General features: G+C 44.7%; 2 protein-coding genes and 2 pseudogenes across 2 annotated transcripts in view; 1 reads left to right on the top strand and 3 right to left on the bottom strand.

Moving 5' to 3' along the window:
• LOC132765774 (zinc finger protein 850-like) overlaps window positions 1-19,898 on the top strand; it is a 1,095,673-nt gene that overhangs the window by 299,158 nt on the left and 776,617 nt on the right. The window lies entirely within an intron of this gene.
• Window positions 1,267-9,643, bottom strand: LOC132766154 (zinc finger protein 479-like; annotated as a pseudogene).
• The window catches only part of LOC132766145 (zinc finger protein 708-like), a 33,010-nt pseudogene continuing 24,921 nt past the window's right edge, over window positions 11,810-19,898 (bottom strand).
• Window positions 13,944-18,652, bottom strand: LOC137096450 (zinc finger protein 202-like). The gene is made up of 6 exons (XM_067465596.1): window positions 18,591-18,652; window positions 16,630-17,140; window positions 16,174-16,300; window positions 15,535-15,605; window positions 15,216-15,342; window positions 13,944-13,984 (listed from the first exon to the last, which is right to left on the bottom strand). Exons 2-6 carry the CDS (start codon window positions 17,014-17,016, stop codon window positions 13,944-13,946), a joined length of 753 nt encoding a protein of 250 aa, XP_067321697.1. The 5' UTR covers window positions 17,017-17,140; window positions 18,591-18,652.

Below are 19,898 nucleotides of genomic sequence, written 5' to 3'. Positions count from 1 at the left end.
CCACAAGGATGATAAAACATCAAAATAATTTGGGCGTCCCCTGGGCAACGTCCTTGCAGACGGCCAATTCTCTCACACAAGAAATGACTTGCAGTTTCTCAGGTCGCTCCTGACACGACAAAAAAACCCAAAAAAACCTTGTGATCGCAACTCAGAGGCCCGCTCTCCAGATTTGGTCCTTTGTGATTTTTTTCTATGGGTTTTTTTTTTAAATCTTGTGTTTATGTGACCCATCCAAGGACCCTACAAGATTTGAAGACCAACATCCAGGAAGAAATTGCCAACAAGAGAAATTGCTGGCAAGAGTCATGACACACACCAGAAATCGGTTTACTCAGTGTATGGAGAATGGGGGACATCACCTACCTAATTTGATCTTCAAAACTACGTAAAACAAACTTTAGGTATGTGCCTAAATTATTAAAAAAAATTCTGATTCATACAATGGGTTTTATTAAGTTTTGAAAAAAGGAAGTTATGCTGCCTCACCCTGTATATAGGCTTCAGGGATATGTGTTCAATGAAGAAACCTTTCAAAGTAAACAGACCATGAGTCATGAAGTCCCCCTGAAAGTTCAAATAGCATCAAAATCCATATACTGGAAGTAGTAACACAATCCAAACATATGGATGTCAACAATACACTCCTATGAAGAGAACATATTGGATCTCCGGGGCAGAGAGTTCCACTGCTGAACGGCTCTCACAGTCAGGAAGTTCTTCCTCATGTTCACATGGAAACTCTTCAAACTACAAGAGAGGAGATTCCATCTGAACATGAGGAAGAACTTCCTGACTGTGAGAGCCGTTCAGCAGTGGAACTCTCTGCCCCGGAGTGTGGTGGAGGCTCCTTCTTTGGAAGCTTTTAAACAGAGGCTGGATGGCCATCTGTCAGGGGTGATTTGAATGCAATATTCCTGCTTCTTGGCAGAATGGGATTGGACTGGATGGCCCATGAGGTCTCTTCCAACTCTTTGATTCTATGACTCTATTCTATCTTCAGATTACGGACAGAACATGCACATGGTTTAAATGAACCAAATTTGTATAGTTGTTATATATAATTTTCTGGTTACACTATACATCCCTATTTGAGCACATTGAGGGCACTCACAGCGCCATCTGATATTTACTTTTTTCATTCCTACAGCTTTAAATGAGCCTCTCTGTCTCCTTAATATCTTACATATATCTTTCCCCTTTAAATTGAGGGAACTCCCATACGTTCTTCATACTCGCAATTAGAATCAAATACACAGCAGAGTATCCTGTGAGTACACATTTATTCTGTGAAATATGTTCATATCTTGATAAAACATTTGTTTTCTGTATATGTAACTTTCAAATGCTTACAGTCACATTTTATTCCTTTGGTCTAGATCCCACTAAGTATAAAAACCTTTTCTCTAATGAGAACAAGTGTCAAGTGTATAACTTTGCAAGTGCCTTCAAATATGTTTTATTATATGATGTTAAATGGATATATTTGTAGGAATTGTTGGCGTATATAACAATTTCAGACCACCAGAGGAAGGCCTGGAGTAAAGCCAAAACCGGTTGTGGGTGGCTGATCCATGGTCAACTCGGCATAAGAACACACTGTGTCAATACCATTTCAGAGTGATTGTACAAAACTCATACAGTATCGTTTGTGATTACTGTGAATTTGAACACTATAATAAGCTTCAACAGTCATATTATTCGCTGCATTTTTTTTGTATATAAGTGGGCTATTTTGTTGACTTTCAGAAGTGACAACTTCCAAGGAAAACACATCCCACACTCTTGGCATGATTCTCTCCTGTATGAAATCTTTTGTGTTTCATCAAATATGAAATGCAAGCAATAACATCTCCCAAACTCCTGGCATTGTTATGGCTTCTCTCCTGTGTGGAGTCTTTTGTGCTTCACCAAATGTGAACTCTGAGCAAAACATTTCCCACACTCCTGGCATTGGTATGGCTTCTCTCCTGTGTGGAGTCTTTTGTGCTTCACCAAGGCAGAACACAGAGAAAAACATTTCCCACACTCTTGGCATTGGTATGGCTTCTCTCCTGTGTGGAGTCTTTTGTGCCTCACCAAGGTTGAACTGTCACCAAAAACTTTCCTACACTCCTGGCATTGGTATGGCTTCTCTCCTGTGTGGAGTCTTTTGTGGCTCACCAAAGCTGAACTCTGAGCAAAACATTTCCCACACTCCTGGCATTGGTATGGCTTCTCTCCTGTGTGGAGTCTTTTGTGGGTCACCAAAGCAAAATTCACAGCAAAACATTTCCCACACTCCTGGCATTGGTATGGCTTCTCTCCTGTGTGGAGTCTTTTGTGGCTCACCAAATGTGAAATCTGAGCAAAACATTTCCCACACTCCTGGCATTGGTATGGCTTCTCTCCTGTGTGGAGTCTCTCGTGGGTCACCAAGGCAGAATTCACAGCAAAACATTTCCCACACTCCTGACATTGGTATGGCTTCTCTCCTGTGTGGATTCTTTTGTGTCTCCCCAATAGCGAACTGTCTGCAAAACATTTCCCACACTCCTGGCATTGGTACGGCTTCTCTCCTGTATGGAGTCTTTTATGACTCACCAAATGTGAATTGCGAGCAAAACATTTTCCACACTCCTGGCATTGGTATGGCTTTTCTCCTGTGTGGAGTCTTTTGTGGCTTACAAAGTTGGAACTGTAAGCAAAACATTTTCCACACTCCTGGCATTGGTATGGCTTCTCTCCTGTGTGGAGGCTTTTGTGGCTAACGGAGTGTGAACTCTGGATAAAAGATTTCCCACACTTCTGGCTTATGAAATCCTCAGTTCCTTCGAAGATTTCTTCTTGGCTCTGATCTGGCAGTTTATAATCAGCAATACATTTTGCTGATACTTTCAATTTACAATGGCTTTTCTCAGCACTGAGTGCCTTGTGAAGTATAAGTGCCATATTTTGGGTAAAACATTTGGGTCTTTCTCTGGCAGAAGTTCCATCTTCTCTTTGGGTTTGCTGGTCTCTAGGAAGGCCTCCATTGTGTCCCAAATGCTTCCTGTGTTTGGTGTTCCAGTTACCTGCTGTGAAGGAGGACAGAAACAGTATGAGTGATAAGGACTCTAGGGAATTGGTATAAGAAGGAGACTGAAATGATCCTTAAAACAACATAGAAATGGAGGAAAAGAAGATATAAATACTGCCCTCTCCCCACCCCTTGTTCAGGAAAGATGGTCACTGTTTGACTGCCTGGAGCCTCTAAGTTGTTGTTGTCTATTCGTGCAGTCGCTTCCAATTCTTTATGACCTTTTGGACCAGCCCACGCCAGAGCTTCCTGTCGGCTGTGGCCACCCCCAGTTTCTTCAAAGTCAAGGCAGTCACTTCAAGAATAACCTCCATCCATCTTGATCTTGGTCGGCCCCTCTAAGGGAAAGATGAATAACATATGCTCCATAGGCTACCTGTTCCTCCAAACCTTTTATTCTGTCTCCTTCTCCTGGGGGAATGGATGCTGTAATGGAATAACTAATTATAATTGAGTTTTCATCTATGTTTATTACTGTTGATATTATGACAAAGGCAGGAAAGAGTTGGCTGCATATGATTGGTCGATGCGTTGCCATGGCTGCGAAGCCTATGCAATAGAAATGTATCCATATTAGAGTGGCTAGCAGGCAAAACGGGCAGAGCTAACTAAGAAGGAAAGAAGGGACATTTTTAAAATGAGGCATTCTCTAGCCAGGGGAGCTAGAATGAAAATGTTTCTAGGTTAAGTTTGAGTCTTCAGCCATGATATTAAAGTAATAAAGGGACCACTTTGAATTAATCTCTAGTCTGAGAGCTACAGGGAAGAAAATCATTGTATAGGATAATGCCTTCCGTTGTGGTACTAAAGTAATAAATTACTAATTTGTGTCAGAGTCTTCAGTCAGGTGGAACTGAGAGACAGAGAGTTCTTTGAGAATAAGTTGCAATCAGAATATTGATCGAAAGAAGTGTCAATAAGATATGTTATCCAGTCCGAAGGCTGAGAAGGAATTACATGTGAGAGAGAAGGAAGTTACCTAACCAAGTTGACATAAGTTAAACTGCTCTGAAAGTTACATAGTATCAATTTTATGTATTCACAAGAGCAAAACGCAGATATAACAATATCAAGGTGGAACTGAAGTAAAGTACTGTGTAACAAATACGCTTTATGTGCACAAGAATTCATAAGTAAGCATTTCTTTGTTTCAACTAATATATTGAAATCTCGTGTCAAGTTACAAGACTGAAGATGCATTCCTGAAAGTCGGCCAGAGATTATTTTCAAGATACATACTGACGACAGTGTTGGGTTATACATTAAAGAGACATATACGGACATCTATAATTGAACCTCAAGCTGCTGAGTTTTTGCCAAGTTTAATCTTCTTTCTCCCCTTTATCAACATCATTGCCTGGTGCCTATGTATATATATAATCTTATTGGTAACAGAAGGTGGCATATTTAAAAATAAAATAAAAGGAATGTCTGCAGGACTCAGCCAGATATAGTGACATCCACATCACACCACACTCAGGCATCAAGTCAATGTTACACTTAATGTCTTTGTGTTTGTGTTAGAAATATTCTAACACAAACCCTGTGTTGAGAAATCTCAGTGATTGAGATTATTTAGGATACTGCTCCCATTAGAGAGCTGCTGACTGGGATCCTGCATTTTGAAATAGAAATCCCCATCAGTGAGGGAGCCTTACCAAGAGAGTCCACAATCCCATGAATCTCCTCCGTGATCTGCACGTACAAGGCTTTCTGACTCGGATTCAGGAGAGCCCACTCCTCCAGGGAAAAATGGACAGCCACGTCCTCAAAGGTGATTGGGCCCTGGTGGATAGAGAAAACATTTCCTTCTCACATCAGGGAAATCAAGAAAAATAGATACAAGAATCTTTTGGAAATGATTTACATTTATGTTGGTTCAATCTTTCCTTTTTCAACAGATGTTTGAAGATTAAGCCTGGAAGACATGACCCCCAGGCAGCCCCCTTCCTCCTCTCCCAGGAATCCCTCTGCTTACCTGATTCAGTTCCACTCCATCACAAAGCAGAAGAAACGACTGAGGATTCGGCAAGAACATCATTCCAGCCCCTGGCAGAGAGAGAGAGAGAGAGAGAGAGAGAGGAAGGAATGGAAAGCTGATAACATAAACCTGTCTCAGAGGTTATAATTAGGGTCCTGAAAAGAAACCTATGCGGAAATGACTCTACGAAGACAGGAGCATTCTCCAGCTCAGGAATATGTAAAGTTTTGCAGTTTAGAACTTTTTCATCTAACCAGTGCTGCGAATAGGTTAGGTTGAAACTAGGACTGGACTTGGCAGTTCCAATTGATTATAGTTATTTTTTGTTGTCTGTTTGTCTTCCAGCTCAGTTTCAGGGCTCATCTGAGCTTCGGGTCCCACCTGGAAACACACCGTACGGATGATATTTCAGTCCCACCCAACAGTATGCAAATGCAGAAGTAGAATGATAAAGAAAACTCCAAATAACACTGAAATGATGCCTCTTGCAACCAAATCATACTTATATACATTACAAGCTGAAATGATCCTACATGTATGCCTTCTCTAGCTCAAACTGATTGTGGGTGTGCTATAATGCCGTGTTGGGGAATTTGCATTGGCATAAAAGACTAAAAGTCTCAGAGGGGTTCCTTCTTACCCTCCAAGGCTGCAACCCCATCTCCTTCCTGCTTGAACTCCTTCTGCTGGAGGCTCTGGGTGGTCTCTGATGGAGATTTTTCTGAATTAGGGACATCAGGGTGGACTTCAATGCAGTTATTTTGGGCCTGGAAAAGCGCAGAGTATTCCAGTAGAAATATAGAGAATTTTTTTAAAAAAACCCACAGACCTATGTGCAGAAACTGCATGGACTTTTAAAAAAGAATAATTCAGAGTTTGAAACAAATGCCACGCTCCCCCTTCCATTATTTTCAGTGTGATATCTGGAATCAAGAAATTTGGGTAGAGCAGCAACTGAGCTTCCAGTGGATATGGGGGTGAGAGAAGGAGGGGCAGAGCAGGGGGGAAAAGAGGTCAAGGGAGCAGCGTCTGGCTTCTCCCTCACATCGGTCCCATCTTGGAAGAAAGGCAAAACATAAGTCACAAGATGAGTGACACCAAGAGGCAATGCTCTCACCTGTCCTTCCTGCTTCTCGTCCTCTGCCCGACTCAGGAGGAAGCCTTCCGCCAGGGCCACCGCCTGGGAAGAGGTTTCTGCCCCACACTCTCGGACCCAGCTCCCCATCTCTGGGGGCAGGATGCTCAGGAACTGCTCCAGGATCACCAGGTCCAGCATCTCCACCTTGGTGTGTTGCTCTGGCTTCAGCCACTGGCGGCAGAGAGAGTGGAGGCGGCTGCAAACCTCTCTGGGTCCCTCGCCCTCTCGGAAGGAGGAATGCCTGAAGCGCTGGCGCTGTGAGTGCGCATCCCGGGACATCTGCGTAGTTATTTCCCAGGATTCCCCACTGCTACCAGGAGCCCTTCCTGCTTCAGGTCCAGGTGAGTTGGATCTCTCCATGTTGGAACCACTCTAACGGAAGAACCCTGCCGTATCCAAGATGCTCTTCCTCAGTCTTCTCTCAAGGGAAAGAAATCCCAGAACCGGTCTCGACTCCAAAATTTTCACATTTCCTCTGAGAAAGAAAGGCAGAATTAGACTATAGGCTTTGGGAGGATTTTTCTTAGAGAGTAAAAAAGATAAACAAAAAACCAAGCCCTTTATTTATTTATTTATTTATTCCAGAGCCAGGTCATGCTAGGTGTGATGTCTCGGCCTAGTATTATTTCCTTGTTGCCTGTTGGACTGTTCCATTTTACTAAGTTTTAGAGTAGAAGTTTAGGCTCCCCCTATAGGCTGAGCTCTTTGGTTCAGCCCATTCTGCCTCAGAGCCTGGCGAAAGACTTTTTGGCTGTCATAGAATCCTAGAATCAAAGAGTTGGAAGAGACCTCCTGGGCCATCCAGTCCAATCCAATTCTGCCAAGAAGCAGGAATATTGCATTCAAATCACCCCTGACAGATGGCCATCCAGCCTCTCCATTCCTTTTGATCATAGTTTATAGATAGTTGCCAGAAAAGTGTCTGGTCTGGCTTGCAGTCCGTACAGGCCATCCTTATCACATATTTGCCATAGAATAGATAATAGATAGATAGTTCATAGATAATACATATTTGCCATATAATAGTTATATTTGCCTTATAGTTCATAGATAGTACATATTTGCCCTATAGATAGAGAGTTCATAGATAACACGTTTCATAGAATAGTTAAATTTGCCAAGGTTTATAGATTATAGATAGATAGTTCATGTTGTTGTTCATTCGTTCAGTCGTCTCCGACTCTTCGTGACCTCATGGACCAGCCCATGCCAGAGCTCCCTGTCGGCCGTCACCACCCCCAGCTCCTTCAAGGTCAGTCCAGTCACTTCAAGGATGCCATCCATCCATCTTGCCCTTGGTCGGCCCCTCTTCCTTTTGCCTTCCACTTTCCCCAGCATCATTGTCTTCTCTAGGTTTTCCTGTCTCCTCATGATGTGGCCAAAGTACTTCAACTTTGTCTCTAGTCTCCTTCCCTCCAATGAGCAGCCGGGCTTTATTTCCTGGAGGATGGACTGGTTGGATCTTCTCGCAGTCCAAGGCACTCTCAGAACTTTCCTCCAGCACCATAGTTCAAAAGCATCGATCTTCCTTCGCTCAGCCTTCCCTAAGGTCCAGCTCTCACATCCGTAGGTGACTACAGGGAATACCATGGCTTTGACTAGGCAATGGATCTTTGTTGCCAGTCTGATGTCTCTACTCTTCACTATTTTATCGAGACTGGACATTGCTCTCCTCCCAAGAAGGAAGCGTCTTCTGATTTCCTGGCTACAGTCTGCATCTGCAGTAATCTTTGCGCCTAGAAATACAAAGTCTGTCACGGCCTCCACATTTTCTCCCTCTATAGTTCATATACATATAATAGTTAACAGTTATATTTGCCTTAGAGTTTATAGTATTTGTAATAAAGAATAGTTATTTGAAGAACAGATTATAGAATAAGCCATAGAATAGCTATACTTACCTCATAGATTAGAATATATTTACCTCATAGAATAGTTATACATGCCCCAGGGTTTATAGTTTGTTACCTCAGAGTTTATATTTCACTAATCAAACTGTACTTTTATACCTTGATCATTTAGTAAACAATTGTTGAACTTAATCTTGTTTGTAGAGTTTTATTTTGGGGGAATTATAGTCATTAGGGCATACCGATGGTCACTGGGAAAATAACCAGACACATTTAGTTTTCTCCTTAATCTTCCCAGTGTGCCATCATACTGGGCTCTCCTTCCACTTGGGCCTCTGCTTCTCCAGCCTCCAGACCCACCTGGTCTCCCATTGAGCTCCCATTCAGCCCCAACCCACACTGAATCCCCCCGTGATTCCTTCAGCTGATGCCTCGTGACCCACAGCCTTCCTTGTAAAGAAGAACCAAGAGACAAAAATCAATACTACTAAAGTAAAATATTTGGAAATCCAGATGACAAACAGAACTATGAATTATTTAAGAACTCAAGAGGGGAAAAGAGGACCCAGAGAGGCAGGTGAGTGGGTGTGGAGGGGAACGCCCTGGGCCCCCCTCTTTCTCTCTGCCTGCCTCTCTCTCCTTCCTTTCAAGGATCCCCAGTTGCTCCCTTGTGCTGACCCCCAATATCCCCTCTGCACCAGACCCCCTTCTCTCCATGGCGCCCAAGAAGGCTGAGAGGAGATATGATAGCCATGTATAAATATGTGAGAGGAAGCCACAGCAAGGAGGGAGCAAGCTTGTCTTCTGCTTCCCTGGAGACTAGGACGCAATGGAACAATGGCTTCAAACTACAAGAAAGGAGATTCCACTTGAACAGGGGGAAGAACTTCCTGACTGTGGGAGCCGTTCAGCAGTGGAACTCTCTGCCCTCCCGGAGTGTGGTGGAGGCTCCTTCCTTGGAAGCTTTAAAGCAGAGGCTGGATGGCCATCTGTCAGGGGTGCTTTGAATGCAATATTCCTGCTTCTTGGCAGAATGGGGTTGGACTGGATGGCCCAGGAGGTCTCTTCCAACTCTTTGATTCTATGATTCTATGAATTATTTAAGCACTCAATTGGGTAAGAGGAGCCAAGCAGGCAGGTGAGTGGGTGGGTAGGGGAAAGCCCTGGGGCCCCCTCTTTCTCTCTGCCTGCCTCTCTCTCCCTCCCTCCTCCCAAGGATCCCCACTGTTTGCTCCCTTGTGCTGACCCCCAATATCCCCTCTGCACCAGGCCCCCTTCTCCCCATGGCACCCCAGGCTCAAGGCCAGGCTGCATCTCCTTCCACGGAGGAGAGCTGAGGAAGGGGTGGTTTCCCTTCTCCTTCTTCTCGGCCTGGGTGTGTGTCTCCCTTCTTCTGGGTCAGGAGGCCAGCCTGGGAGGGAGGGAAGGAGGCCTGGGCCCACTTTGGCCCTCCCTCCAGGTGTGTTGGGCTTCAGCCCCTCTTTGGCCCTTTGGAGAAGGAATGGGAAGAAGACTCACCGGAAGGAGGAAGAGAAAGAGGCCAAAGGGGGAAACTCTTCTCTTCTCTCCCAGCCAGGCAAGGAAGGGTGAAGGGGAGGGAGTCTGGTTCCTAGAGGGACAGGAAAGGCAGGTCTAAGGAGGCCCACTTACTTCCTGCCTCTCTGGGAACCACACTCTCTCCCCTTAACCCTTCCTTGCCCAGCGTTCCACTGGAAGGAGAGATACAATTGGCACGTCAAGGGAAATAACTTATTTATTTGTCGTGTCAGGGCATCCAGTCAATTGTATTACATTTCTAACAGAACAAAGCAAACAAACAGACAAAATACAGAATTTGTGAGTTTGGTAGTTGGTTAAATGTCCTTTGACCAGTCTCTGGCCACTTGGAGTGCCTCTGGTGTTGCTGCAAGAAGGGCCTCCATGGTGCATGTGGCAGGGCTCAGGTTGCATTGCAGCAGGTGGTCAGTGGTTTGCTCTTCTCCACACTCGCATGCCGAGGATTCCACCCTGTAGCCCCATTTCTGAAGGTTGGCTCTGCATCTCGTGGTGCCAGAGCGCAGTCTGTTCAATGCCTTCCAAGCCGCCCAGTCTTCTGTGTGCCCAGGGGGGTGGAGTCTCTCATTGGGTATCAGCCATTGGTTGAGGTGCTGGGTTTGAGCCTGCCACTTTTGGACTCTCGCTTGCTGAGGTGTTCCAGCAAGTGTCTCTGTAGATCTTAGAAAACTATTTCTAGGTTTAAGTCGTTGATGTGCTGGCTGATACCCAAACAGGGGATGAGCTGGAGATGTCTCTGCCTTGGTCCTTTCACTATTGGCTGCTACTTCCCGGCGGATGTCAGGTGGTGCAAAACTGGCTAAGCAGTGAAATAACTGTGCAAGCTTCTTTCCTTTGGCTTGGTCTCAAGAGAAGCACTGCGTTCAATTCTGGAATCCCAGCTGAAAAACAACATTTGTAAGCTGGAAATTTGCAACCAAGGTAGTAAAAGAACTGGAAACTAAGCCCAGAGGAACAACTGATGGAATTACATCAAACTACAAGAAAGGAGATTCCATCTGAACATGAGGAAGAACTTCCTGACTGTGAGAGCGGTTCAGCAGTGGAACTCTCTGCCCCGGAGTGTGGTGGAGGCTCCTCCTTTGGAAACTTTTAAACAGAGGCTGGATGGCCATCTGTCAGGGGTGATTTAAATGCAGATGTAACTCACAATGCTCAGATTATCAAGTCCAATTTGGTGGGCAATTACTGATGTCACCATTGTTCAGTGTGTCGCCAATTGGTGGAGACCAAAATCTTCACACACCAACATCTATCATATGAAATCGAGGATCAATGAAATTCTCCCATTTTGCGACCTGCTCAACTAGCGGGGCAATTTACACGATCACTTGTGACGGTGATCTGACATATGTGGTCAAATCTGCCAAGAAGTAAAATCGAGGATCATTGAACATAAGAGTAAAATCAGAAATCACTCCAGAGAATCAATACTTTACAAACATTTTGATGATCTACAGCAGGCATCCTCAAACTGTGGCCCTCCAGCTGTTTGGGACTCCAATTCATAGAAGCCCTAATAAGCTTGTTCAATTGTCAGGAATTCTGGGAGTTGAAGGTCCAAACAGCTGGAGGGCCGCAGTTTGAGGATGCCTGATCTACAGCATAACCCAGAATCATTTACTGGAAGTAACTACCATATACTGGAAGTAGTTACACAATCCAAACATATGGACATCAACAATAAACTCCTACAAAGAGAAACATATTAGATCTTCAGATTACGGACAGAACATGCACATGGTTTAAATGAACCAAATTTGTATAGTTGTTATATATAATTTTCTGGCTACACTATACATCCCTATTTGAGCAAATTGAGGGCACTCACAGTGCCATCTGGTATTACTTTTTTCATTCCTACAGCTTTAAATGAGCCTCTCTGTCTCTTTAACATCTTACATATATGGTTCTTGTGGGTTTTTTCGGGCTATAGAGCCATGTTCTAGAGGCATTTCTCCTGACGTTTCACCTGAATCTATGGCAAGCATCCTCAGAGGTAGTGAGGACGTGAGGTAGTGAGGATGCTTGCCATAGATGCAGGCGAAACGTCAGGAGAAATGCCTCTAGAACATAGCTCTATAGCCCGAAAAAACCCACAAGAACCTAGTGATTCCAGCCATGAAAGCCTTCGACAATACATCTTAGATATATCTTTCCCATTTAAATTGAGGGAACTCCCATATGTTCTTCATACTCGCAATTAGAATCAAATACACAGCAGAGTATCCTGTGAGTACACATTTATTCTGTGAAATACATTCATATCTCGATAAAACATTTATTTTCTGTAAGTGAAACTTTCAAATGCTTACAGGCATATTTTGTTCCTTTGGTCTAGATCCCACTAAGTATAAAAACCTGTGTCAAGTGTATAACTTTGTAAGTTCCTTCAAATGTGTTTTATTATATGATGTTAAATGGATATATTTGTAGCCATTGTTGATGCATATAACAATTTCAGACCACCAGAGGAAGGCTTGGAGTAAGGCCAAAACTGGTTGTGGGCAGTTGATACATTTCAGAGTGATTGTACAAAAGTCATACAATATCGTTTGTGATTACTGTGAATTTGAACAGTATAATAAGCTTCAACAGTCATATTATTCACTGCATTTAATTTTTTTTTTTTTGTATATAAGTATTTTGTTGAGTTTCAGAAGCAAAACATTTCCCACACTCCTGGCATTGTTATGGCTTCTCTCCAGTGTGGAGTCTTTTGTGCTTCACCAAATGTGAACTCTGAGCAAAACATTTCCCACACTCCTGGCACTGGTATGGCTTCTCTCCTGTGTGGAGTTTTTTGTGTGTCAGGAAGTTTGACCTGGAAGCAAAAAATTTCCCACACTCCTGGCATTGGTATGGCTTCTCTCCTGTGTGGAGTCTTTTGTGGCTCAACAAGTGTGAACTGTGAGCAAAACATTTCCCACACTCCTGACATTGGTATGGCTTCTCTCCCGTGTGGAGTCTTTTGTGGGTCACCAAGGCTGAACTCACAGCAAAACATTTCCCACACTCCTGGCATTGGTATGGCTTCTCTCCTGTGTGGAGTCTTTTGTGCCTCACCAATTGTGAACAGTCAGCAAAACATTTCCCACACTCCTGACATTGGTATGGCTTCTCTCCTGTGTGGAGTCTTTTATGACTCACCAAATGTGAACTGCGAGCAAAACATTTCCCACAATCCTGGCATTGGTATGGCTTTTCTCCTGTGTGGACTCTTTTGTGGATCACAAAGTCGGAACTGTAAGCAAAACATTTCCCACACTCCTGACATTGGTATGGCTTCTCTCCTGTGTGGACTCTTTTGTGCCTCACCAAGTTTGAACTCACAGCAAAACATTTCCCACACTCCTGGCATTGGTATGGCTTCTCTCCTGTGTGGTATCTTTTGTGCTTCATGAAGGATGAACTCTCAGCAAAACATTGCCCACACTCCTGGCATTGGTATGGCTTCTCTCTTGTGTGGAGTCTATTGTGGGTCACCAAATGTGAACTGCGAACAAAACATTTCCCACACTGCTGGCATTGGTACGGCTTCTCTCCTGTGTGGAGTCTTTTGTGCCTTGCCAATTCTGAGCTGTCAGCAAAACATTTCCCACACTCCTGGCATTGGTATGGCTTCTCTCCTGTGTGGACTCTTTTGTGCTTCACAAAGTCTGAAATGTAAGGAAAACATTTCCCACATTCCTTGCACTGGTATGGCTTCACTCCTGTGTGGAGTCTTTTGTGGCTCACAGAGCGTGAACTCTGGATAAAAGATTTCCCACACTTCTGGCTTATGAAATCCTCAGTTCCTTCAATGATTTCTTCTTGGCTCAGATCTGGCAGTTTGTAATCAGCAATACATTTTGCTGATACTTTCAATTTACAATGGTTTTTCCCAGCACTGAGTGTCTTGTGAAGTATAAGTCCCATATTTTGTGTAAAACACTGCCCACATACATTGCATTTGTAGGGCCTTTCTCTGGCAGAAGTTCCATCTTCTCTGTGGGTTTGCTGGTCTCTAGGAAGGCCTCCATTGTATCCCAAATGCTTCCTGTGTTTGGTGTTCCAGTTATCTGCTGTGAAAAAGACAGAAACAGTGTGAGTGATAAGGACTCTGTGAAATTGGTAAAAGGAGACTGAAATGATCCTTAAAACAACATAGAAATGGAAGAAAAGAAAATATTAATACTGGCCTCTCCCCACCCCTTGTTAAGGAAATATGGTCACTGTTTAACTCCCTGGAGCCTTTAAGTTGTTTTTGTTGTCTATTCATGCAGTTGCTTCCGACTCTTCGTGACCCCATGGACCATCCCACGCCAGAACTCCCTGTTGGCTGGGGCCATCCCCAGCTCCTTCAAAGTCAAGGCAGTCACTTCAAGGATAACCTCCATCCATCTTGACTTTGGTCGGCCTCTCTAAGAGAGAGATGAATAACATACGCTCCAGAGGTTACCTGTTCCTCCATATTTTTTATAATGGAGGTTTCGTCTATGTTTATTACTGTTGATATTATAACAAAGGCAGGCAAGAGTTGGCTGCATATGATTGGTCAATGCGTTGCCATGGCTGCGAAGCCTCTGTAGTAGAAATGTATCCATATTAGAGTGGCTAGCAGGCAAAAGGGGCGGAGCTAACTAAGAAGGAAAGAGGGGACATTTTAAAAATGAGGCATTCCCTAGCCAGGGGAGCTAGAGTGAAAAGGTTCCTAGGTTAAGTTTAAGTCTTCAGCCATGATATTAAAGTAATAAAGGGACCATTTTGAATTAATCTCTAGTTTGAGAGCTAGAGGAAAGAAAATAATTGTATAGGATAATGCTTTCAGTTGTGGTACTGACTAATTTGTGTCTAAGTCTTCAGTCAGGTGGAACTGAGAGACAGAGAGTTCTTTGAGAATAAGTTGCAATATTGATTGAAAGAAGTGTCAACAAGATATAAGTTACCCAGTCAGAAGGCTGAGAAGGAATTACATGTGAGAGAGAAGGAAGTTACCTAACCAAGTTGACATAAGTTAAACTGTTCTGAAAGTTATATAGTATCAGTTTTATGTATTCACAAGAGTAAAAGACAGATGTAACAATATCAAGGTGGAACTGAAGTAAAGTACTGTGTAACAAATACGCTTTATGTGCACAAAAAATAATAAAAAAGCATTTCTTTGTTTCAACTAATATATTGAAGTCTCGTGTCAAGTTACAAGACAGAAGATACATTCCTGAAAGTCGTCCAGAGATTATTTTGAAGCTACATACTGACTACAGTATTGAGTTATACATTAAAGAGACATATACGAACATCTATCATTGAACCCCAAGTTGCTGAGTTTCTGTGAAGTTTAATCTTCTTTCTCCCCTTTATCAACATCATTGCCTGGTGCCTATGTATACATATAATCTTATTGGTGACAGAAGGTGGCATATTTAAAAATAAAATTATGTCTGCAGGACTCAGGCAGATATAGTGACATCCACGTAAAAATACACTCAGGCATCAAGTCAATGTTACACTTATGTCTTATATTTCTAATACAAACCTTGTGTTAAGGAATCTCAGTGATTGGGATGATTTAGGATCCTGCTCCCATTAGGGAGCTGCTGACTGGGATCCTGCATTTTGAAATAGAAATCCCCAGGAATGAGGGGGCCTTACCAACAGAGCCAACAATCCCATGAATCTCCTCTGTGATCTGCCCGTGCAAGGCTTTCTGATCAGGATTCAGGAGAACCCACTCCTCCAAAGAGAAATGGACAGCCACGTCCTCAAAGGCAATTGGGCCCTGGTGGAAAAAAACACATTTCCTTCTCACATCAGGGAAATCAAGAAAAATAGATACAAGAACCTCTTGGAAATGAGTTAGGTTTCTGTTGGTTCAATCTTTTCTGTTTCAAAAGATGTTTGATGACTGAGCCTGAAAGAAATGACCCCAAGGCAGCTCCCTTCCTCCTCTCCCAGGAATCCTTCTGCTTACCTGATTCACTTCCACTTCATCACAAAGGGGAAGAAATGACTGAGGATTCGGGAACAATATCATTCCAGCCCCTGAGAGAGAGAGAGAGAGAGAGAGAGAGAGAGAGAGCAAGGTGTGGAAATCTGATCACATACACATGTCTCAGAGGTTACAGCTATAGTCCTAAAAAGAAACCTATGAGGAAATGACTCTATGAAGACAGGTGCATTCTCCAGGAATATGTAAAGTTTTGGAGTTTAGAACTTTTTCATCTAACCAGTGTGTGAATAGGTTAGGTTGAAACTAGTACTGGGCTTGATATTTCAGTGGACTAAAGTTATTTTTTGTTGTCTGTTTGTCTTCCAGCTCAGTTTCAGGGCTCATCTGAGCTTCGGGTCCCACCTGGAAAATACAGTATGGATGATATTTCAGTCCCACCCAACAGTGAGCAAATATAGAAGTAAAATAATAAATAACTCCAAATCACACTGAAATGACACCTCTTGTAACCAAATCATACTTATATACTCATTACAAGCTGAAATGATCCTACATGTATGCCTTCTCTAGCTCAAACTGATTGTGGGTGTGCTATAATGCCCTGTTGGGGAATTTGCATTGGCATAAAAGACTAAAAGTCTCAGAGGGGTTCCTTCTTACCCTCCAAGGCTGCAGCCCCATCTCCTTCCTGCTTGAGCTCCTTCTGCTGGAGGCTCTGGGTGGTCTCTGATGGAGATTTTTCTGAATTAGGGACATCAGGGTGGACTTCACTGCAGTTATTTTGGTCCTGGAAAAGCACAAATATAGAGAAAATTCAAAAAAATCACAGACCTATGTGCAGAAACTGCACCGACTTTTAAAAAAAGAATACATCTGAGTTTGAAACAAATGCCACGCTCCCCCTTCCATCCTTTTCAGTGTGATATCTGGAGTCAAGAAATTTGGGTAGAGCAGTGGATATGGAGGTGAGAGAAGAAGGGGCAGAGCAGGGGGGAATAGAGGCTGAGGGAGGAGAGTCCGGCTTCTCCCTCACATCGGTCCCATTTTGGAAGGAAAGCAGGATGTATATTTAATCTTTCCATCAGTCCCAAGATGAGTGAAGCCAAGAGGAAATGCTCTCACCTGTCCTTCCTGCTTCTCGTCCTCTTCCCGACTCAGGAGGAAGCCTTCCGCCAGGGCCACCGCCTGGGAAGAGGTCTCTGCCCCACACTCTCGGACCCAGCTCCCCATCTCTGGGGGCAGGATGCTCAGGAACTGCTCCAGGATCACCAGGTCCAGCATCTCCGCCTTGGTGTGTTGCTCTGGCTTCAGCCACTGGCGGCAGAGAGAGTGGAGGCGGCTGCAAACCTCTCTGGGTCCCTCGTCCTCTCGGAAGGAGGAATGCCTGAAGTGCTGGATCTGTATGTGTTTATCCAGGATCATCTGCGTAGTTATCTCCCAGGATTCCCCAATCTTTCCGGGAGCCCTTCCTGCTTCAGGTCCAGGTGAGTTGGTTCTCTCCATGTTGGAACCACTCTGATGGAAGAACCCAAATTTATCCAATATGCTCTTCCTCCGTCTTCTCTCAAGGGAAAAAATCCCTCAACATGCTCGACTCCACAATTCTCAGCCAAAACTCACATTTCCTCTGAGAAAGAAAGGCAGAATTAGACTACAGGCTTTGGGAAGCTTTTTCTTAGAGAGTAAAAAAATGAACAAAAAACAAAGCCCTTTATTTATTTATTTAATTAATTATTCCAGAGCCAGGTCATGCTGGGCCCTCCTTCCACTTGGGCCTCTGGTCCTCTGGCCTCCAGACCCACCTGGCCTCCCATTGAGCTCCCATTCAGTCCCAACCCACACTGGATCCTCCCGTGATTCCTTCAGCTGATGACTCGTGATCCATGGCCTTCCTTGTAAAGAAAAACCAAGGGACTTTGAAACAGAAGACAAAAATCAATATAACAACAAAAGTAAAATATTTGGAAATCCAGATGACAAACAGAATTATGAACTAAGGAGCTGGGCATGTTTAGCCAGAAGAGAAGGCTGAGAGGAGATATGATAGCCATGTATAAATGTGTGAGAGGAAGCTACAAGGAGGAGGGAGCAAGCCTGTTTTCTGCTTCCTTGGAGACTAGGACGCGGAACAATGGCTTCAAACTACAAGAGAGGAGATTCCATCTGAACATGAGGAAGAAGTTCCTGACTGTGAGAGCCGTTCAGCAGTGGAACTCTCTGCCCCGGAGTGTGGTGGAGGCTCCTTCTTTGGAAGGCTGGATGGCCATCTGTCAGGGGTGCTTTGAATGCAATATTCCTGCTTCTTGGCAGAATGGGGTTGAACTGGATGGCCCAAGAGGTCTCTTCCAACTCTTGGATTCTATGATTCTATGAATTATTTAAGCACTCAATTGAGTAAGAGGAGCCAGGCAGGCAGGGTGATGAGATAGAATTGTTGTTGTTGTGTGCTTTCAGACTTAGGTGGACCCTGAGCGAGGGCCGGGTAAATGACCTTGGAGGGCCAAATCCGGCCCGCGGGCCTTAGTTTGAGGACCCCTGGTTTAGGGTTAAGGGTTAGGATTTAGGCTTAGGCTTATGGTACAGTTCAGGGTTAGGGTTTCACCATTAAACAACTCTTCCATTTCTTCTATATTATCTGTCTCCAGCCTGGCTTGCATTAGCTAAGTCTCTCTTGCGCAGACAAAACGCAGAGCTTCAGCACCCAGCTATCATACTATTACTAAGCCCTGGCCCCCCCCTCTCTCTCTGCCTGCCTCTCTCTCCCTCCCTCCTCCCAAGGATCCCCGGTTGCTCCCTTGTGCTGACCCCCAGTATCCTCTCTGCACCAGGCCCCCTTCTCCCCATGGTACTCCAGGCTCAAGGCCAGGATCCATCTCCTTCCAAGGAGGAGAGCTCAGGAAGGGATGGTTTCCCTTCTTCTCCTTCTCAGCCAGGGTGTGTGTCTCCACCTGGGTCAGGAGGCCAGCCTGGGAGGGAGGGAAGGAGGCCTGGGCCCACTCTGGCCCTCTCTCCCTCCAGGTGTGGTGGGCTTCGGCCCCTCTTTGGCCCTTTGGAGAAGGAATGGGAAGAAGACCCACCAGAAAGGGATGAGGAGGAAGGAGAGGCCAAGGAAGAGTGAAGTGGAGAGAGTGTGATTCCTAGAGAGACAGGAAAGGCAGTTATGAGGAGGCCCACTTCCTTCCTGCCTCTCTAGGAACCATACTCCCTCCCCTTAACCCTTCCTTGCCCAGCTTTACACTGGAAGGAGGGGAAAGAGCATCTCTGAACAACCTCAGGGGAGCGTGCTTGCTCCATCCATGTTCAACATCTACACAAATGACCAGCCTCTGCCAGAAGGGACAGAGAGCTTCATCTATGCTGATGATCGTGCCATTACTGCTCAAGCAGGGAGGTTTGGGATGGTTGAACAGAAGCTCTCCGAAGTTCTTACTGCCTATTACAGGGAAAACCAGCTGATCCCTAATCCATCCAAAACACAGTCATGCGCCTTTCACCTTAAGAACAGACAAGCATCCCGAGCTCTGAGGATTATCACCTGGGAAGGAATCCCACTGGAGCATTGCAGCGCACCCAAATACCTGGGAGTCACGCTGGACCGTGCTCTGACCTACAAGAAGCACTGTCTGAATATCAAGCACAAAGTGGGCGCTAGAAACAATATCATACGAAAGCTGACTGGCACAACCTGGGGATCACAACCAGATACAGTGAAGACATCTGCCCTTGCGCTATGCTACTCTGCTGCTGAGTATGCATGCCCAGTGTGGAACACATCTCACCATACTAAAACAGTGGATGTGGCTCTTAATGAGACATGGCGCATTATCACAGGGTGTCTGCACCCTACACCACTGGAGAAATTACACTGCTTAGCCAGTATCGCACCACCTGACATCCGCCAGGAAGTAGCAGCCAATAGTGAAAGGACCAAGGCAGAGACATCTCCAGCTCATCCCTTGTTTGGGTATCAGGCAGCACGCCAATGACGTAAAACCAGACATAGGAGGGCGACTAAACTGATCAAGGGTCTGGAGAACAAGCCTATGAGGAGCGGCTTAGGGAACTGGGCATGTTTAGCCTGAAGAAGAGAAGGCTGAGAGGAGATATGATAGCCATGTATAAATATGTGAGAGGAAGCCACAGGGAGGAGGGAGCAAGCTTGTTTTCTGCTTCCTTGGAGACTAGGATGCGGAACAATGGCTTCAAACTACAACAGAGGAGATTCCATCTGAACATTAGGAAGAACTTCCTGACTGTGAGAGCCGTTCAGCAGTGGAACTCTCTGCCCCGGAGTGTGGTGGAGGCTCCTTCTTTGGAAGCTTTTAAGCAGAGGCTGGATGGCCATCTATCAGGGGTGATTTGAATGCAATATTCCTGCTTCTTGG

This window comes from Anolis sagrei, chromosome 2, assembly GCF_037176765.1.
Source record: "Anolis sagrei isolate rAnoSag1 chromosome 2, rAnoSag1.mat, whole genome shotgun sequence".
NCBI classification, from domain to species: domain Eukaryota; kingdom Metazoa; phylum Chordata; class Lepidosauria; order Squamata; family Dactyloidae; genus Anolis; species Anolis sagrei.
This window is presented reverse-complemented; position numbering and strand designations above follow the sequence as displayed.

Excerpts from the sequence above, each read along its gene's own strand:
- LOC137096450 (XM_067465596.1), bottom strand. The coding sequence starts at position 17,016 with ATGGAGAGAACCAACTCACCTGGACCTGAAGCAGGAAGGGCTCCCGGA. Across the intron at positions 16,301-16,629 it reads AGCAGGAAGGACAGGTGAGA|GACCAAAATAACTGCAGTGA; the intron begins GCATTTCCTCTT and ends GTGCTTTTCCAG. Across the intron at positions 15,606-16,173 it reads TGGGGCTGCAGCCTTGGAGG|GGGCTGGAATGATATTGTTC; the intron begins GTAAGAAGGAAC and ends TCTCTCTCTCAG.